The sequence below is a fragment of the Lontra canadensis genome, unplaced genomic scaffold (genome assembly GCF_010015895.1).
Source record: "Lontra canadensis isolate GAN:19392208 unplaced genomic scaffold, GSC_riverotter_1.0 scaffold79, whole genome shotgun sequence".
NCBI lineage: Eukaryota > Metazoa > Chordata > Mammalia > Carnivora > Mustelidae > Lontra > Lontra canadensis.
This window is the reverse complement of record NW_022631073.1, coordinates 9,714,051-9,734,081: the sequence shown is the minus strand read 5'-3', so window position 1 is coordinate 9,734,081 and position 20,031 is coordinate 9,714,051. Positions and strand designations below refer to the sequence as shown.

Below are 20,031 nucleotides of genomic sequence, written 5' to 3'. Positions count from 1 at the left end.
TCCCAAATGCCCGAAAACCGTGACTTGACGGAAAAGCCGTCGAGCCAAGTTTTCCGGGTTCTCTGTGGGGGCAGTGCTGGGCCACCCCAACGCTCTGCCCAGTCCCACTCACATCACACAGGACAACACGCTTCTGTGACAAGGCTTTCCTCTAAGATTTTGAGCTCACGCATTAAAAAAATTTTTTTAATGAGCATGATGCTGGAGGGGAGGAGTTATTATTTTATAATGGTTCCTCCTGAAATAAACTAGTTTTATGTGGAGCCTGAAGAACCTGGAAGGTCTAGAAAAATACTGAGACTGTAGAATTAGCCCTCACTGCGCTTTCTTCATCAGCGGCCTCGTGTCCTCCGCGAACTTTGTCTTCGATGTTTCCTGCCATTTTTGCAGTCTGGATACGTGGAAATGCTAGCCACCTCCTCCCATCACCCCCAACATACACACACCCCAAGAACAACAATGCAGCTGGTGAGAGACCAGGACCAGGCTCCTTTTTTCAAACCATGGCTGGTGAACAGTGTTAACTCTCATTTGCAGAAGGAACTCACTGAACAAATTAACAGTTCACAAAAGCGAGATGGCCCTTGCATGTAGTAGGTTTTCAGTGCAAACATCTCCTCAACAACTTTATAAAAGATGAAACTTGTGTAGGAGTGAGTTTAAAGTCAATCCATAGAAAAGGAATGGTGATATAAATCTCAGACGGCACAGAGAAACAAATTCTACTAAATCAGAGGTAAATAAGTTGACCTATAGGACAGATCTTCTGATGTAACATGTAGCAAAAGAATGATGCTCTCCTAGTCACGAAATACGAACAATGAGCTTAAAGGAAGAGTGAAACCCATGGAAAAAAATAAGTAAAGGAATCAAGGCTTGGCATTCCATCAAGGAATACGATACCTATACTCAATATCATTTTCCACCCTGAAACAGTTATTGGGTATCAGTGAAAATGCTAATAGAATTTTACTTTAATAGGGCAGTATCCTCTTAAGATGTGCTGGTTAAACAGAGATGTAGAATCCCGCAGAAACTTCCTTCAACGTTCCTTCCACCTACCACCTCCATCCCGCACTGAAGATCCATCATACCCTTCGCTGGGCCTCCTCTCTCTCATCTACGTGTTTCCATCACCAGGAGGGCTCCATTGTGAAATGTATCCCCTTCGATGTCTGCTGACCAGTCAGAGTACAGCACCTGGGGGGTCCAGCCTGAGTCGTCTTCAGCGCATGGAGTAGGCACTCAAGTGTTTATTGAATGGACAGATAGATGGATGGATGGATGGAAGGACGGACTGACAGACAGATGGATAAATGTACAAGATGGACAACTGCTAAAAGCTTGAGCTATAAAATGAAGGAGCTGAACTGAATGTTCTGGTAAGGTCCCTCCCCGTCCTAACATTCTGTGCAGGTATTGCAAGCAGATATCGATCATGTCAACACACGGTAGGACTAGAGGGTTTCTTTTGACTGTGCCATTGAAAACATGGGCTGCTCCCAAAGAAGCCCTTACATGCCCCAGTATGTATGCCAACATGGACATCTACGCTTTATGGTCTCCTCTCTTTCTGAAATCAAAAAGAGAACACAGTCCAGCAGTTTAAAGGAAAAACATGGAGTCATATTACCACTGTACCAATAGGCCTCAGTGACCATCTGGTCCAACGGCAGATCTGATCAATGTCACCCAGAAAGGTCAAGTGATCCGATCTAGGTTGCATGGCCAAGGCCGGGCTGAGGCAAGATCCAGGCCTCCAGCTCCCTGGGCAATGCTCTTTCAACCCCTCCAGGCTGCCCTTTGAACTCTCCCATGGTAATTAAGTCAAAAGTTGAAGATTTATGTGAGCTGTGGACGCTGATGACTGCCAACTGTATTTTTATTGATGCAAAAATAAAAAAACATAGCCTGTTTCAGCTCCTAGATTAAGTCTCACAAACTCCCTAAAGCCCCACTAAGGCCTCTGTCTTAAGTCTATAATTAGGGCCTTTAAAAATATCACTAATCAGGACATTTGAATGCTTTGACCCTGACTGGGGTGTGGGTGGGAGGATGCCTCTGAGCTCCAACCCCGTCCTCCCAGTAGACTGAGGTTCATCTGTTTTCAGTTTTGAATAAACTCGGAGAAAACAAATATAACAGAGACATAAGTGAGCGCGTGGTTATGGGGTTGGCGGGCTTTATTTAAGAATCTCATTAAAAACAACAACTTGCTGACCAGTGAGGCATTTGATAGAAACACATTAAAACGAGCCAGGCAAGTGACCCTCCTTTGAAATGCCTGAGTCTACTGGGAGACCAGCTGCCCCATGGGAGTTCCTAGAATCTGCCTTCAAAGGAAAACCCTCCACTTACTGGTTGTGCTGGTTGACCACAGGGGAGGCCAAGAAAGAGAAAATTCAACCCAACCTTCCGAAACAGAACACCATCCCTGGCTTTTGTGATAAAACACCCAAACCAATTTAGGGTGAGGTTTTCATTATGAAAGAATGTTAAAAAATTCAGGAAGGCTCTGTGCTCTGGGTATTATTATTATTATTACTATTATTTTCAATTCCTGGAAACTGCAACACAACATTTACCAACTTAGATATAATCTCTACCAAGTAAAAATCTCAGTTAGACCAAAGGTGATGGTGAACTGTTAATTATCAGCAGGTTAACCACAAAAGGAGTATGGAATCTCAAGCCAAGTTCCTTCATTTTCCCTGGCTAGTTTCAAAAACATTGCCTTTCTCCCTGACACAGAGTATGAGTACCTGCGGTTCTCAACAGGAATGAAACCAAAATAGGAAACTGCCTTGTCAGGGCGCCTGGGTGACTCAGTGGATTAAAGCCTCTGCCTTCGGCTCAGGTCATGATCTCAGGGTCCTGGGATCGAGTCCCCCATCGGTCTCTCTGCTCAGTGGGGAGCCTGCTTCCCGCCCCCACCCTCTACCTGCCTCTCTACCTACTTGTGATCTCTGTCTGTCAAATAAATAGTCTTTAAAAGAGAAGGAAAGAAAGGAAGGAAGGAAGGAAGGAAGGACGGACGGACGGACGGAAGGAAGGAAGGAAGGAAGGAAGAAAATTGCCTTGTGTCTCTCTGCACTCCAGAGGAAAAAACCACTCCAGGAGCAAAAATCTTGATAGAGCTGCCTCGCTATCAATTCTCTCTAGTTCAGTAGTTAACCTGAACTTTGTCAATCCTGATCTTCTCAAGAACTAAGTCTCTAGCTCTTCAGAAACATTCATCACTTAAACACCCGCTTGAGGTAATAAAAATCACTCGAGAAAAAAAAATGGACATGCATGTCTACTTATTAGCTGCCAGATAACCCATTAAGATACCTGCACCTAGGGGAAGCAAGGACTAATTAAGTTATGCTTTCCCTGCTGAAGTAGAAACTCTGAACCTTTCAAAACCCTCAACCTGGACCCATTTCAAAAATCAGCATTTGAAATTGCAACTTTCAGAGCGAGAAAGTCCGTTTCACTACAGGGCATACGTAAGCAGCATTATTTCCTGGCAGCCAAGCTTGTAATGACATCACAGGATTGCTCCGCTCGGGGAAACGTCTAGGGATGGTAAAGTGTGAGGTCATCAGCTAGTCAGCTGCTAAAATATGACCTGAGAATGCCCTTCCCATCTGTGATGGAAGGACTTAACTTAAAAGGCAAGACAAAAGTCAGGTCAACCAGATCAGTCCATTGCAGGGATTTTCAAAGCGTGGGCAACAGGATGCGAATAAATGCTGGATTTTAAAAAGGGTCGTATGGTCAGTTAAGTTTGGAAAACCCTGGGAAAAGCCAAAATTAAACAGATGTTTTATCACTGAATGCTGCAGAGTTTGTATTATGCTTACGGATGGACGCTCTAAGTCTCTGAGAAAGGGTCATAGGAGAAGGTATTTCTCAAATTCATTTCAAAATACAACTCCTTCTTGGCACAGAATTATTCTGGACTAGGGTTCCAAAGGGATATACTTTGGGAAACACCAGCTTATTCTCTTAAGGCACAGACCAGACCTGAGCATTACCACTTGTAACGAGACCCGTAAAAGATGTATGTGAAGACTGTAATTTCACAAACTATTCCCTGAACATCCAGGCTAGTCCTTGCCTCCCAAAGTGGTCCAGCAGGAAAGGCGGGTCTGAGACACGATGCGATACCGCCCATGATGCCAGAAAACAGGACACATGAACTTTCAAGATCGAGCCACTCAATCTGCTTGTGTAAGCAAGGAAATCTCTATAGGGAAACCCACCGTTGAGCTGAGCTGGGTCCTGTATGATGCTGTGAGAGTTAAGGTCAACCTAAATATTACAAAACATCCCTATAAAAAATCAGACCTACTTTCATGGCCAACATTCAACAATCCTGCCTTAATTTTGAACTTATTTTTGCCATTGGACCTGACTGCCATGCTTTTTGTACTCCATACAAAAGTTAAGAACTCCACCAGGCAGATAAGCTCGCCTTCTTACAGCTAACCACCCAATTTAGATAAACAAAATCTAGTATACCAGCAGAGGGAAGGACCCGCAATATATTTTTCAAGCCATCGGCTGCAGAACAATTACCAACCCCAAAAAAGGGAGAGGGAAAAAAAAAAAAAATCTCTGAGACAAGCCCAGAAATGTGACTGTCAGCACAGGGTCCCTAGAACATCATTTGTTAACTTCACTGAAGAGGAACTTTCAAACACACCCAGTGGCATTTCCAGACAATCAGAAGGCATCCGAGGAATCAATCTGGACACACGGGTGTTTTCCAGGTGGCTGAAAATGCATGGTATTCGGTGCTTTGACAATTTTCCCTATTAATCAGGTCAGGCATTTGACACTGGAGGTGGCAAAAAATTGTTTTAATGGCAACATCCCCTTCCCCGCCTTGCCAATTACCCTGGCCATGGCATTCCTCTGTCCACACAGGCCACAGCTGCTTAATCTCCGCTGCCCCAGGCTGCACCTGTGAATCAGACCAGCCTAATCACACGAACAGATGGCAGAGGCCAAGTAGCCAGCTAAGAACTGCTATCACTTTAAATCGCATCTAATGTTTCACAGGCACCAAACAGAGGCAGTTCCCGACAGCACTATCTCCCTGGTACAGCTAACACCAGCCCTTAATCACTGCACAGCACCCATCGCGGGGCAGACTTGGTGTCATTCGAGAGCTAATTACAAAGAAGCCTGGTCCCAGGGTGAAGGCATGGCGTCCCTGAAGTACGCTCTACTCCCAGGCCTGTCTGCACAGGCATCGGGCAGTTGGGACTAGTGTTCAGGAGGAGAGCCTGGAGCTCCGAGGCAGGTAACCCTTCCCAATCGTCAGAAAGAGGGTCGGTTCAGTCGGTCTACTTGTTACGTAACCTATACCTTGCTGTTACATTGTACTGCATCCCAAGTATTGCAGGTAACCTGCCATCAGACTTGGTTCAGCGGGACAGTGCAGCTGGCAGTCATGCTAACACAACCCAGCCACCGCCGGTGTTGGTATCCCACGAGTGGGCCCCACTTGGGGCTATAAACAACACTGCGCCCCCTTCATCACCCTGGGGACTGGGAGAGGGGCACTGTGACTCAACATGCAACCGGTCTACAAGTAAATGGCAGTTTTGCCTTTTGCTCGCTGAATCGTTAACTTCCAATCAATAACACTAGAATAATACCTTTCTCTACCTTGTGAGGTGTGGCGGGGGCGCAGGGGGGGATGCTCTGCCTGAGCCAGCAACCAGCACAGAGTCTGCCCAAAGCAGGGTCTTTTTTATCCTCCCCTGTAGAGCCAAAGAACTAATAATAGGGAATGAGTGATGTCTCCTGATGTACCAGAGTTTTATTATTAAATGGTAATAATAACTTTGTTAAAGGGTTGGTACAAATCACAGCAGAAGACAGTTTCACTCACCCACTGTTTTATAAACAAGAGCTCTAACGGCAAACTCCTGCTCAAGGCACATCAACACGTGGGAATCCCTAAGTCAGACCTTATCATTCCTCATGGGACAGGAGAATCACTCCAGGAGTTTCTAATTCAGTGCATCTGGGGTGGGGCCTTGCCATTTTCATTTCTGGTAAGTTATTAGAGATGACGCTGATGTTAGTGGTCCAGGCCCTAAGCCTTTTTCCGAAACAGTGAAAACTACAGACCAAAATATTTTCCTTTTTGCCTAAGCTGCTAGGAGACTCAGGGACAAGTGCAATTCCCCACTTAACACATTCTTCTGGGTCCCTAACAGTTTCAATTTTCTCGTCTTCCCTGAAACAGCCCTGGGCCTCTTTTAATAACTGTCTTATTATTTAGGACTTGTTTAAATTTATGAAACTGACGAAAATCCTTTTGGAAAAATGTAGAATATAATGCCTGAGGGAAGAATGCCAGGGACCCGTCTAAAATCACTCCGGGAACACGCAAGCCCTATTATCGGAAAGACAATGAAGGCTCTATTTTACCTTCTTTCTTGAACATATGCACACACTCTTCTGAGCGCTGTACAAATACAAACTCAAATACAAACAAAATCCTCGTTAACCGCAATGGACACTGTGGCTATTCCCATTTTACAGTTGAAGAAACTGAGGCACAGAAGTAAATTATTTGCCCGAGTGACAGAGGTAGAGAGGCCACGTGCTTCTACACCAAGGCCGCCCACGTGTCACTGCTCAGCAGTAACTGCCTTCACAAAGCAGACGGCGCCTGCCGGTCCCCTTCTCTATTGCTGTCTGCAGAGTAAGGCACACCACTCCCCTTACTTCCGCTCGGCACGCAGTAATGTTTAAAAAGGCCCTGGTTTCCCAACCTCAGCCCTACTGACATCCTGAACCAGATCCCTCTTTGTCATGGGCTGTCCAGGACACCGCAGCAGCCCCCTGGCTTCAATCCACTGGAAGCCACTGGCATCCCTCCTCCCCCTGTTGAGACAACCAAACATTGCCCAATGTCCCCAGGGAAGGTAGAAGGAGGAGAAGCCCCCCCAGCGGAGAACCCCCTAGTTAAGCCCCACACGGTCACAGGACACCAGAAGATGGTATTCGGTTCTACTCGGGTGATGTCCCCAAATGGTGAGAAACCAAAGAGAAAAAGAAATTCAAGGAAAGGAAAATCGTGACGGCTTTCCAGAGAGAGCGGCTTTCTGACACAGTAAGAAAGGACAAACGGTAGAGAAGGGTGTACAGGAACAACGGTTTATTCTCAGAATTAGAAAGTCGGGAGAGCAGACATAGCAGAGGAAAGGTGAGGGCCAGAGGAAAGACACGGCATCCGGAAGAATGGACGAGACGACAGGTTAGAGTCCGGACTTCCCACCAGGCTCTGCTCACTCCGGAACCTTCTGAGACGGCCACTACTTACTCTTGTTGTTACTGTTCTCACTGACAAAATCCTCGGAGCCGTCTGTGTCGTCCTCGTCATCTCCAGATGAGATGGCATCTGTATTCAAAAGAATATAGCCATGGTTGTGTTTGTGTGAAGCAAGAGGCTGTAATCACGTACAACTCGGTCCTTCTAGAGAGGGCCTTCCTCAACCCGGGAGCCCACGCAAGAGTCCGAGACCGTGCTTAGCAAAGATGGTTTTAATGGCTTAAATGTTCTCTCCGTGATGACAGTTGGTCTGTATTATGGTTCGCAAAGCTTTCTGGCTTTCACGTTATTTAAACATGCTGTCAAGCTGGAAATATATCGAAGCTAGATTTTTAAGCTTCAAACAGCATTCAGGTCCCCAACAGATTGACTGATTGTGTTGTGATCCGTCCAAAGAGTCTTCCCAACACCACCTTTCAGTTCTCAGGATCCCCTTCAAGAAGGGAATCTGTATTTAGTCCCTAGCCCAACTTAGCCCCTGTGTGGCCTTCCATCCATTCACTGACTTCTCAAAGCAAACCTTTAAACTCGGCCACACAGGGGGTCCATGCGGTTCCCCCTAACTGCATGGAGGAAACATCAAGAAGGAGAGAAACTCACATTTTAATAAAAGGAATCAGAAATCTTCCCCATCAAATTTCAATCCTGGGTTCTACATGCCAAGGATGCGAGGTGTGGGGGGGGGGGGGGGGGGGGGAATGGGAGTTGAAGATGTGTTTTTACTTCTACAAGAGTGGACTGTCTTAAAAGGGAAATGTTACTTTGCACATGAGAATCCCATCATTTTTAACGACCAGCCTTTGTGGTCGAGCTGGTCCCGTGGAAGAACTTCAGAAATAGATCCACAGCAAACTATAAAGCTCTGTGCGTGGCATCCAATTAGCGGCTCCCGCTGTGACTTCACTCATCCAATACGATTTGACCCGGAAAACAGCTACAGAGGAGAGAGAGCGGAGGGCCCGCGGGCCAACTCACCTGTGACATTCACCATGAAGTAGACAGCCTCGCTGTCTACCGGCCTAGCCGCCGTGCAAGCATAGAGGCCGGAGTCTCTAGGCGTGGCACCTTTTATCTGCAAGTATTCCCCAGTAAGCACTGTCCTATTGTTGGGCCCCAAGTGTACCCCATCCTTAGTCCAACTGATCGTGGCGGCATCTCTCAACGGACAGCGCAACTCTAGCGACTCCCCGGGCGCGGCCACATAAACTTCAGGTTGGGAGATTTGGTATTTGGTTGGCGGCTCTGCAGAAAGGTAGGAGAGAGAAGATGGAGACAGATGGGAAGGAGGAAAAGGAGAGAACGTCCAACAAAGGTCAGTGGCGGCCCGTTTATTCCCAGGAGAGGCTGCTGTTGGTTTGCAAATGGCCCAGGCAGGCATTCGCCTCTGCCCGCGCCCAGGAACCCAGGAGACAGCCTCGTGCACAGAGCAGACTGAGTGTCTGAGACGGGGACCACAGCAGAAGCGGCCCCGCTGGGTCTGTGTGAGCTGGAGGGCTGTAAACACACACTCGAAACCCAGCATGGAACGATATCGTACAAGAAAACTTTTCAGTCGATTGCCAATCCCAAGTCTGCTTGCAACTGTCACACCTGGTAATTCTATTCCTGTGGCATTTTTTCATTTGTAGGGATGTGTGTTTTTCATGCAGTGCAACTGCACAGCTGTGTGTCTATACCTACACACACATACACAAGTACACACACACACACACACACACACACACCCCTGTATTTATCTTTGCTAGACTCTGTTGTCACAAAGCCGAGCTTCTTAAAATGAAATGCCTCAAACTCAAGGGAGACAAATGAGTCCTTCTACAAAACTCTCAGGCTCAGATTGCTTTGCTGGTCTGGAGACCTAATTCTGTGCTATATAAGCTGGAACACACTGTTTTTCTTCACACCGAAAAGATCAAAATGCCTCCAGACATCCGAGAGGTGGTCTCCATATCGCACTCAAATCGATCTAGAAACAAACCTACTGAGCATTGCACACCGACCTCAGACACTGCAGGCCCGGTCCCTCCCTGCCCACCAGCTCCCCCGACACATCCTGGGTTCCAGCCCCCTCAGGCCTCTAACTTTATGTCCATTTAGGGGTCCTTCCTCCCTCACCTCCCCATTTACCCAACTCATGCTTCAAGGCCCAAATCATCCTGTTGGATGTGAGCTTGTCATCCGTCCCCCAGGCCAGGAGTGACATGGATCTCCCCTTCTTGTTCACCTGCCTGCTTCGCCCACTTCTGGGGAAGCACCACAGATCCCATGGCCGTGTCCTGTCTTCTGGGGAGATAGCGAGGTCTAGATGGAGGGCTCAGGTCTCCTTGGGTGTCCTGCCCTCCTCCAAGCATACACACGGAAGGGGCCCATGCGGACCAGGACTGCAGGCACCAGATGTGCAGGGCAAGAGGGGACGGGACAACGTGTGCAAGGAGAGGTGAGACGGAGCCACAGGCTTATAAGGAAAGCAGCCAGAGCTGCTGGCTGGGACCCACGAGGACCCATGAATGGGCTTTCATCCCTCACAATGGGAACTGTGAATGGTACCCAGAGTCCCAGGCCCGGGAACCCAACCTTCCCAGTTCTGGGACGGCTCCAAATCTGGGCATCACGAGACGGCTGTTTTGTCCCTCTGAGCGTAGTCGGGACAAAACTCTCATGTAACAAGGGAATAAAGTCGCTTCGTGCTTAGTCCCACTGTTGAAGGAACAGGGAAGACCGCGTGCCTCTGCTTCTAGAAATTCTCCACAGCACCACCCTCAACAGCCAACATGGGAGGCCCAGGGCTCCCCAAAGGGGCACCTCCAAAAGCACACATGCAGAGACGGGTCCAGACACTGAAGACGATGTGGACGTAAAGGGACAACCGCAACAAAGTATAAGAAAATAAAAGTCAAGTTTACCGTGGACAAACATAGCCGGCAACAAGGGCAGAAAACCCCAACTCGCAGGCACATGACATTTCCCAAGTAAGTCTGTTTTCCTCATTCAACACCTGCTGAACACGTACCACGGGCCATACTTTAGCCTGGATGCTTGGGAAGCAGCAGGGCACAAGGAAATTCTTGCAACACGGGTGGGACCTTAATTACAGCGGAGGCGACCGACAATAAAGAGAAAATCGGCCAAAAGTATAAAGTACGGGAGGTGGTCTCAAGGGCCAGGAAGCCCAACCCCGCAAGACAGCAGCACCAGCACAGACGGGAGGAGGACTCGTCCCAGAGCGGGAGCTGGCAGACTGCGGCCCCCAGGCCAAAGCCAGCCATTGCCTGTTATTATAAACAGAGTTTTCCTGGCTCGCAGCCATGCTCGTTCCTCAAGTATTGTCTGGGGCCACGGTTGCTACAATGGCAGAGCGGACGTGTCCCAACAGATGCTCTCCGTCCTGCAAAGCCTTGCCCTTTACAAAAAGTTTGCCAAGCCCCATTGAATGGGCTGTTCGAGGAAGGCTTCCTTAGGGACTGAAGGGCAAAGTGGCTTTTGAAAAACGCCGCTAGGAACGTAGCTGGGAGGTCCTTAGGCCACACTTCCTGAGGCTGGTCAAGTCCTAATGCAACTGAACTGCAGGACAAAGAGAAAGACCTTGAACTCTGAAGCCTAGGCAGAAAAGGGAAAGGAGGGAAAATGTGGGCAAGAGGAAGAAAAGAGGAGGAGAAAAAGTATTTCAGTTTGGCCGCAAATCTCAGATTCTGCCCCACTTGCAGCAGCCTGGAGCCCCTCAGGGTTCACAGTGTCCCAAAGGACGGCTGGCCCACCCCTTCCACAGCTGGTCAGAGCAAGGATCAGATGCCCTTTGGTTCCCTATAACCGACCAATAATTACTGAAAAGCACCCGCAACGTTAGAGTGAATTTACACTGGATTAGCCCGGGTCATGAAATAATCAATATCTATGAGGCCCACATGGCCTCATGCGCCCATCACTAAGCATATTCCTCTGAGTCAGAGCTGGTCATCCAAGAGACGACTGAGGAGGGGGAGCTGGACCCAAACCACGATGTTGCCCTCTCTCTTCAGGAGAGATGGGACCCATGCAGCCAGCCTGCCTCTACCCTGGCCCTCAGGTCAGAATTATGTCCCTATTACAGGCAGGCAGGGGGGCGCACTCACACTGCTTTTAAAAAAAAAAAAAGATAAGCAAGATACTTGCACTTATGATACAGAAAAATCTCTCCCCTGACCAAGGTAGAGCCAGGATTTGCCTGTTTTTAAAGGAAAGCATTTTGACTGAGAATCCTTTGCCTCACCTGAAATACGGAAACCACTAAGTCTCACCAAAATCACAGGGACCTGGACCATGTGACCAAAGACACAACCACCTACTGGTCGTAGAAGGGACAGGGCACAGGAGGCCTCAAGGGCAGGGACCATGTCCTGTCTGGGGCTGGACACACAGGGGCCTCTTGATAAACGGGGGCCATCCTGCACGAGAAGGGGATGGAGCCCTGAGGCCCAAGTGCACTCCGTTCCTGCTTATCTCCGCATCCCCGGCCCCTCATCCACTGAAGAGCGAGAAGGCCCAGATAACACGGTGTCCCCTGGGAGGGCCCAGTGAGCCGACCAGCAGGAACCCCATAGTCCCACCTTTAGCTCGTTGGGCCCCTGAAGGGCACTGCTGCTGCCTTCCTTCTGCTCCTGCCAGAGGATGCTCGGACAAAACCTGGACTGGCAGATCTCCGCAGGACACAGGACGGTTTTACGGACGGGCTCCCATCTCCATAGAAGATAACTTACACTAAAAGTGGTTTTTCTTTCCAGTAAAACCAGGTCAAAACTGTCACCCAGTCTCCCAGTTAGGTGATAAGCTTCAAGATAGTCAAATAACTCCCCCAAAGACATCACTAATGATGTCCATCCATCAGATGAAGCCACCTGACTCTTTAAGTCTGACCGTGACTACCGCGTGGGAAATCAGAAAGCACGTGCTCCTCCCTCACCGGAGAGATCCGTTCACACAAAGCTCACCCGGGCTGTGTGAGGCCCAGCAAGACCGGGGTGCACACCAGGAGGACTGTGATGGGGGGTGAGCAGGGGAGGGAAGGGATGCCGCACCGGTCCACTGCTCCCAGAGCAACCCCGCCCACCTGTGGGTTCGGGCATCGGACACCTCGGGACAAGGTGCCAAGGACATGGGTGCTTTGTCTGGAACCCCAACAGCTGGCTCAGTGGAGGCCACTCTGTCCCCACCCATACCCAATAGGCCACTCCGGGCTGGGTTTCTCTTCTGTTCCCGAAACCTACAGGTGGCTTTCTTGCCCGCGCCAGGCAAACACGCTCCCCGAGTGCTCTGCCCACACCTGCACAGGTATCTCCCTCACCCTAGTCCTCGGACACCAGTGACAACGCGGCGGCAATGCCCCAGCAGCCTCCCTGAGGTCAGTCCACTTCCACGGACACAGCCCGGGCCTCCCCCGGACTCCAACCGGCAGCTCGGCCCACTCTCTAACACACGACAGTCCACAAAGGGCAAAGTATTCCCCGGGAGATTTAAACAATACCTTTTAGAGTCATATTAGCATTTCCTGGATTTGGGTCTTTTGTTTTGTTTTGTTTTGTTTTTCTGGTGCCACAGCTTACTTTTGACCTTTCTCGTGCAGAGCAGGGGCTGACATCCCCATGGGACGCGCAGTCCAATGCCGTCCCTCATCTGATCTCGCCAAATCACAACGGGGGAAGGTTCCAGAAGCCACTGTGCATCACACCAAATACTCTTTCAGGGATGTCCCCAGACAGACACAGAACGTCCCCGCCTGTCCTTCATAATGTAAGCTCACAAAGAAGTGAGAAAGCGAGCAGAGACGCACACTAGCGTTGGGCACTGTCGCTGTGACCTAAAACCGCTAAGCAGGTAGGCGGGCAAGGTGACGTCCGGGGAGGGCTCACCGTGCTGCTTTCTATGACCCGCACGCACACACTGGGCACATGAATTTCAACTTTCTCTCCAGAAGTTCCAAACCCTGAGAAGTGCCAGCAGCAGGAGGTCTCACTGCTTCTCTATAAAGTGACCACTGGGAGGTTAGGAACTGGAAGAGCGGGCACGCCTGCAGCGGTGTTCCCGGAGTGTAGTCTGTGTGATCCCCGCCGTGGGTCACCCCCCACTGCCCTCAGGAAGGCCTCGTGGCCTCACCCCTGGGGAGCGGAGGGACCTCATCTGAGCAGAGAAGGAAACTGAGGCAGAGGTCATGAACCCTCGGGGTGACACTTGCACTGATGTCACTGGCCGCAGGCCATGGGTGTTGACCTCCGCGTAAACAAGCTGAGGGAAGCAAATCCTGGCTGACTGTGCCCAGCGGCCTGGGGAGGGTGGGGGGGCATCCCTTGAAAGCCAGCAAAGGGCCGTGACTTACACGCCTTCACCGTGCCTGTTCCTGGTCCCTTGCCAGTGTCACCAGCAGGACCGCCTGGGGACAACCGAAGCGGGGCGGGCGTTTGGAACAGTAAGCTATTTCAGGTAACACTTTATGTTGCCAAACCAGCCATAGCAGCAATTCAGACTGTCACTTTTTATAACGTTTGCCTATAAACTTTCCCGTGTGGTTTTTGAAATGGCGCCCAAGTGCAAACAGAGAACAGATGGGAAGCCCGCGTCTCGCCCCATGCAATCGCTTGAAGAGCGCGGACGACAGATTTAAACTGTCCCGGGCGAACAAAGCGGCTTATGCCAGCAGGATGACGACGTCACACGGCAGAGTCAGCCTCTGCTGGGGTTTCCTCGGGACGGTGGCTTTTCACGAGCCAAGGCGATCACGGCTAAGAAACAGGAACCCCGGCTTCGAGGATGCGGTGGGGAGGCCCCCGGAAGGCAGCCCCCCGCGCTACTGCCTCTCAGATAGTCAGGGGCACCCAAGCCCCAAACATATTCCTCCACAAAGGGTTAAAAAAAGGGAGAAAGAGCAAGAACTGGGGAAACAGATCCCCCACTCTCAACCCCCGGGTGTGGACCTGGAGCGGAGGCCTGGCGGGTGGCAGGGTGCGGGGGACAAACCTGCGCCCCTCGGCACAGCTCGGGGCTCCCACGGGAACTGTCGCACCAGCCCCGGGGGCAGGAGTAGTAAAACAGCCTGGGTTTCCTGGTGCCCTCCCAGATACGGCACCGCCCCATACAAGAGAAATAAACATCACCACCGTGCGGCTGCCAGCGTCGGGACAGAAGCAGCCACAGAAGGAAGCTGCAAATGTCACTGCAGTGTCACAGTGCGTGCCACACATGGAAGTAAGTGGCGGCTGATCCCGTCCGTTCCGGTAAGCCACGACTCGCCCTCCTGGTCTTGGAGACGGCCTGAAGCCACCACGCCATGGTCCGGGTACAAAGTTTTAACTGGCCGGTACCCAATTTTCTGTCCACGGGAATGGACTACCAACCCCCTCTCCTCACACAGGACTCCTGAGGCATTTTCACAAGCGGGACTGGAGGGAGTCGGGACAGTGGAGACCTGGGCATCACAGCCCGCTTTCCTGTAACCTACAGAGGCTGATGGCACCAGATCGGCCCGCCTGGCACCGACACTCACCACCGGGAAGACATAAAGGCACCAGGGTCCCCACCCCCCAGTGACATCAGAAACGACCACCCCCGTGGGCCCTACTACGGGGGCTCTGCAGACACACAGCTGGTGAAGACGGCGGCAGACCTGGCTGTTTCGTCTGAGACATCCTCCAACCTTCCCCTCTACAAGATCAGACTTGCAGAAGACGAAAAGCCTGACATCAAACGGAGACCTTATAAGGCATGGGTACTACTTGTTCTTTAAGAGGCAGGAGGGAGAGGCAAACAGGCTGCACGGCGCAAAGACGAAAGCTCCCTCCCTCGAGAAATGCTGCCAGCGGGAAAACGGGGGACACACAGAAGTCAAAGCGACGGAACGCAGATACATAACCAGGCTGAAAGGCTGAGGAGTTCTCTTTCCGACCAGTTGTCGGGGTGTCTTATAGACACACGTCAGCGCTTAAAACTCCCCTTGTCGGTTCCACAGGGCCCGTAACAATGGCTAATAGCTACCTCTGCCACAGTAGCTCGCCTGTTCCAGAAATTCTGGACTGGCTCACATGCCTCATGATCGGATGGGATAATGGCATATGGTCCCAATATGGTAACCATTAAAAATTATATATTTAGGCACACCCCTCATATAATTTCAGTCTATCACTGAGAACCATGGTGAACAGCTTTCCAAGTTTGAAAAGAAATGATGCTGTTGCCCATGAGAAAATCAAACTGGAGAAACCGCCAAGTGCCAAGGAAGGCCCATCTGAGGGGTCACTACTATTCCCCAAGATTTGGACCCAACGTGGAAATATTCGCTCCCTATCTTACTGTATCTCCTCCTCCTTTTGATCCTGGCGTTCCGGGATATTAACCATCACGTTCTCCAAAAGGGAGAGGGGGGACACCAAAAGGAGGGTTTACTCCCTGGTCACAACACCTGCATTGAACCCTCATGTTCAGGACAGCAGAATTTCCACCAGACCCCCAGGACACAGGCACCAAACAGCCCCCTCTGCCTCAAGTCCCCGGGAGCTCTGCTTGAGTGAGAACCTCCAAAGTCAGCCCCCTCTGCTCAAAAAGCATATCCCAAGCAAGCCATTAGATTATCTGAAGCAGAAACCAGCCCCACAAGTTCTGTCGCAGTAGCCCACAGCTCCGGTCTGGTATACAACAAGGAGTCCATGCTCTTGGCCGCCTGAGCCCCCTGCCTTCGGGAAACACACTTGCCAGACACGGGAGGAAGGGGCACTTCTCAAGATCTTCAGGGCTTCCTTAGACTCACTGCTGGTGTCGCTGCCGGCTGACCCAGACTCCTGGGAACTCTCTCCCCACGGGAAGGCTTCGTACTCACTATATCAGGAAGGGAACTGGGGAGCCGGGGGACAGAGCTTCACGAGGAGGTAAAGGAAGGAAGGAATCATCGGGATTTGCCGGACCTTTATCGACACAGTGTTTAAGATCAGGAGTGGCCTTGCAGAGCCGTCGCCTCTAAAATCAACACATCATCTCCGGTTCTGAAAACCCCCATCAGCCCCCAAAATGTTTTCAGCACCTCCCAGTCCTGACTATGGCACAGCCTCTTCCTCGTATAAAGGGGTTAAGCCCTAATCAGATGCTCCTTGGACTCCCACAGCTGGTTCCCGAGGCCCTTCCTGGTGCCCTGGCATTCAGGCTCTGATCCCATCTCGGTCCCCGCCCCAGTGACTCTTCGGAAAATGACACGCTGGAGACGCAAACACACTGAGAACAGACCCAAGTCCCAATGTGCCACTTAAAACCTGTGCACCCGGAAACAAACCTCTCAGCTTTTGTCATCACTTCCTGTCTCTTCACCTGCAAACCAGGAACAGAATAAAACAGAGAGCGGGCGGAAAGCATCAAGCTCGGGCCGGCCCTCCGCGAAACACGAATGGATGCGCCAGCAGGAAGACAGACCTTCCAGCCGAAACTTAGCTCTTCGGCGGCAGCGGACAAAGCACAAGCGAAAGGAAAGCCACCTAACCCGGTGTTCTCAGCATGGAAGGATGGGGACGTAACACAACAGAGGGGAGCCTCCTATTATATTCCGGGCGCCCTAACACGTGGTTTAGTGTTATTCAGGCTCCCCGCCGATCAGAGAGCCCAATGCGGGGCTCGATCCCAGGACCCTGGGATCATGACCTGAGCTGAAGGCAGAGGCTTTAACCCACTGAGCCACCCAGGCGTCCCCTACGGTGTCATTCTGTTTTCTGCTTGTGCGCATGTGTGAGTTCCTAACTACAGAGCCCTGTGGTGTTCCTGGCTTCCTGGGACCTCCTCCTCCTTCCACACACCCTGTGTCTGTGAATAGGTGCCAAATCCCACCCCGGCTCTGGAGCTCCCTCCCCTGCCCTCTGTTCCCCTCCATCTCAGCAGCTCTTCCCACCCACTCCAGGTCAATGCCGCTCAACTCCCTGCTCTCGGGCTCCCATTTCCAGCTGCCCTGCTACAGACGTGCCACCCAAAACCAGCACGTGCCCTTCCTTGCTGAACAGAATCACCCCGCAACATGACTCAAGCTCCAAGTCTGCCCTGAAGCCCGGCTTCTCCCTCCTGCCTCCCATCCGATTGGGCCCTGCACCTGCACCCCGCACCTGCACCCCAGCCAATTCCCTCTGAAACGGCTCTGAAAAGAGAGCAAGGGCAAGACCTCACGTGCAGGTTCACAGCAAGCCCCCTACCTTTTCTCCAGAAGACCTCGACGAGGGCCCCAACACACCGCCACAGTCCGCCCTATGATCATCCACCACAGACCACCAGAGCAAGCTTCTGAAAAGCAAAGCTGACCCTGACTTAAAAAAAAAAAAAAAAAAGCAAAGACCACTCCCCACTCTGACAGAGAAAACCCCAAAGAACATCACCCACATTAAGGCCCTGGTTGCTCCTGGCCCCAGATCCCTTTCCACCTTCTCCCTCACACCCTAGACTTGTCTGTTCTCATGGGCACTCATTCCTCTACCTGGAAACCCTGTCCCACTGCTCTGCCTGGCAAACTCCTACTCAGGCTTCAAAGCCCAGCTCAGATATCATCTCTGTGAAAATTCCTGATTTCCATCAACACAGCCCACACTGCTCTCATCTCCAAGGCACTACAGCCTCTGTCTATGCACCTAGTACATACACAGCCGGGTACAGTCCGCTCCCCTGCCCGCCCTCTCCGACGGACCTTCCTCAAGAGGGGATCAGCAGTCGAAGAGCTTCAGCACCAGTGTGCAAGGGTAAGAGTCTGAGGCCCGGTTTTGCTGTGATGAACCCACACTGACGTGGGCAGCCCCTTCCCATTGCGGAGCCTGAGTCCTGGTTTATAGAACAGGAAAAACACCTCCGGGCTAGCCTGCTGCTGGTCAAGGTCACCATGAGGACAAACCAGGACGCTGCCTAGGAAGGCCTTTGTAAACCCTGAAGTGGGGGGCACATCTGAGAAAAAGCGCCCCTTACCCCAGCTGCAGCCAGGATGGACCTGGGCTCCTACCTGTGGGTCGTAGCTTGATCCTACCTGAGCAGCAGATTTTCTTTTTCCCCAACCACATGGGAACCTTGATTTGCATTCCTCTGACTTTTAAGACAGGGTTTTCTTACAAATGCGCAGATCTGTCACATGGCATCTATGTAAGTTACCTAAGTGGGGATTTCTGGAATGTTCGTAAATGGAACTAAACGTCCTGCGAGTGTTGTTACCAACACCGATGACACCTGTTTGATGACTTCAGTGAGGGAAGAGGCCTGTGGCTTATTAAAATAGCATCTACTGTTCATCCATCCCACAAATCAGGGGTCCCTCATATTTATATGCAGGGCACAGAAACCTCAGCAGAGTTCCCTTGACAGGATGCCTTATCACAACCCCACAGCATGCCAAAAGTAACCCTGAACACCAAACCCCTGGGGCACGGGGCCCAACCCATGTCCTGCACATCCCCCAAGCTGGAGGGGCCAAGCTGCAGCAAGGGGGAAACTGGCCTGCTTTCCAGAGACCACGTCCCACAGCCAGCCTTCTGACTACAGGCCAGAAGCAAGTCTTCAGGGGCCACAAGTCACCTTTCCATACTTAGTGTTACCGCTGCTCCAGGACCAGATCACCACCCCCCCGACATACTCAAGTGGGTACATCTGCCCGACAAGTCCCTGAAAGGTCAGATCACATCCAGATCCTCTGTGACATTTTCCCCCAGCCCATCCTGCAGTTAAGAATAACTTTCAGAACCAGTGAAATAGTGCCCCCAGGGACAAAAGAAAAGGGAAGGGGGCGGGCTAAGAGTGACTCCTCAAGGGCAAGCCGCAGCCTGCACTTCAACTCGGGGGCCCTTTGCAGCACCAATCGCAAGTTGACTTAAAGGGCTGGACCTCTCTCCTCTCAGCAGGACCCCAGCTCCAACACTTGTTCAGAGTCTGCAGCTGTGTCCCAGGACTGGTTCCCCCCGCCCCAACCTAGCAGCATCCCGGCCATTTACAAGTGAAGGGACAGCAGCTGGATACTGGGAAACAGATGGCCCTCCTCATTTGAATGGGTTTGATCTAGCAACACAGGCCTCGGCAAGTTCAGACCTAGCCAGGGCAGAAATCACAGGTTCATAGCCTGAGGGGTCTTCAGCAAGCAGCTGGGTAGGAATGACCTCTTGGAGAGGTTTCCTAAAGTCAGAGGGGGCAGGGAGCCTCTGCGGTGGGTGGGGCACGTCCCCAGCCGGCTTTGCCCCTCAAGCCAAGAAAGGCGGGACGGAGAAAGGGAGGTCCGAGCCTGGGGCTGGGGGGCTGGGGGGTCACTTTTCTCCAGTGATTTAGAAAGAAAAGGAAATTCTCCCTTGGGCGATCCTGTGCCCCAGGACTGAAACCACAGTCATTCAGGAAATTCCAAATTAGGAAAGGTGCCACCGGGGTTAGACCCTAACCTTTCTCCTAGGCCCTAAGCCACGTCTTTGCATAGACAAAAAACCTTCCTGAAAACAAACTCAAGAAATCCTGCTTCTCTAGACAGAGCCCCTTACAAAACCCACCAGAACATCTCCTCTTGGAAGGGGCTGTGCTGGGCCCCCAAGCATCCTGGCTTGCTGTGGAGGGCATACCTGCCCTTTGGAACACAAGACTGTGCCCCACCCCACTCCAAGAAAAGGAAAAAGTCTTATGTGAACCCCCAGGTCTTTGGGAGAGACCCCACCATTGGTGTTCGCTACCCGGGCCAGGTACTCCCA

The 20,031-nt window shown here is 51.2% G+C and overlaps 1 protein-coding gene across 12 annotated transcripts in view; it reads right to left on the bottom strand.

Annotated features, from left to right (window-relative positions):
* FGFR2 (fibroblast growth factor receptor 2) overlaps positions 1-20,031 on the bottom strand; it is a 102,586-nt gene that overhangs the window by 67,070 nt on the left and 15,485 nt on the right. For 5 of the 12 annotated variants that reach the window (XM_032882175.1, XM_032882176.1, XM_032882174.1 and 2 more), the window contains 2 exons: positions 8,318-8,584; positions 7,334-7,411 (listed from right to left, as the gene is read on the bottom strand). The exons of 3 other annotated variants lie outside the window; for them this stretch is intronic. In XM_032882175.1, coding sequence (XP_032738066.1) covers positions 7,334-7,411; positions 8,318-8,584 — 345 coding nt within the window. The remainder of the gene's footprint in view (positions 1-7,333; positions 7,412-8,317; positions 8,585-20,031) is intronic. 4 more of the 12 variants (XM_032882181.1, XM_032882182.1, XM_032882178.1 and 1 more) reach the window with 1 other exon arrangement.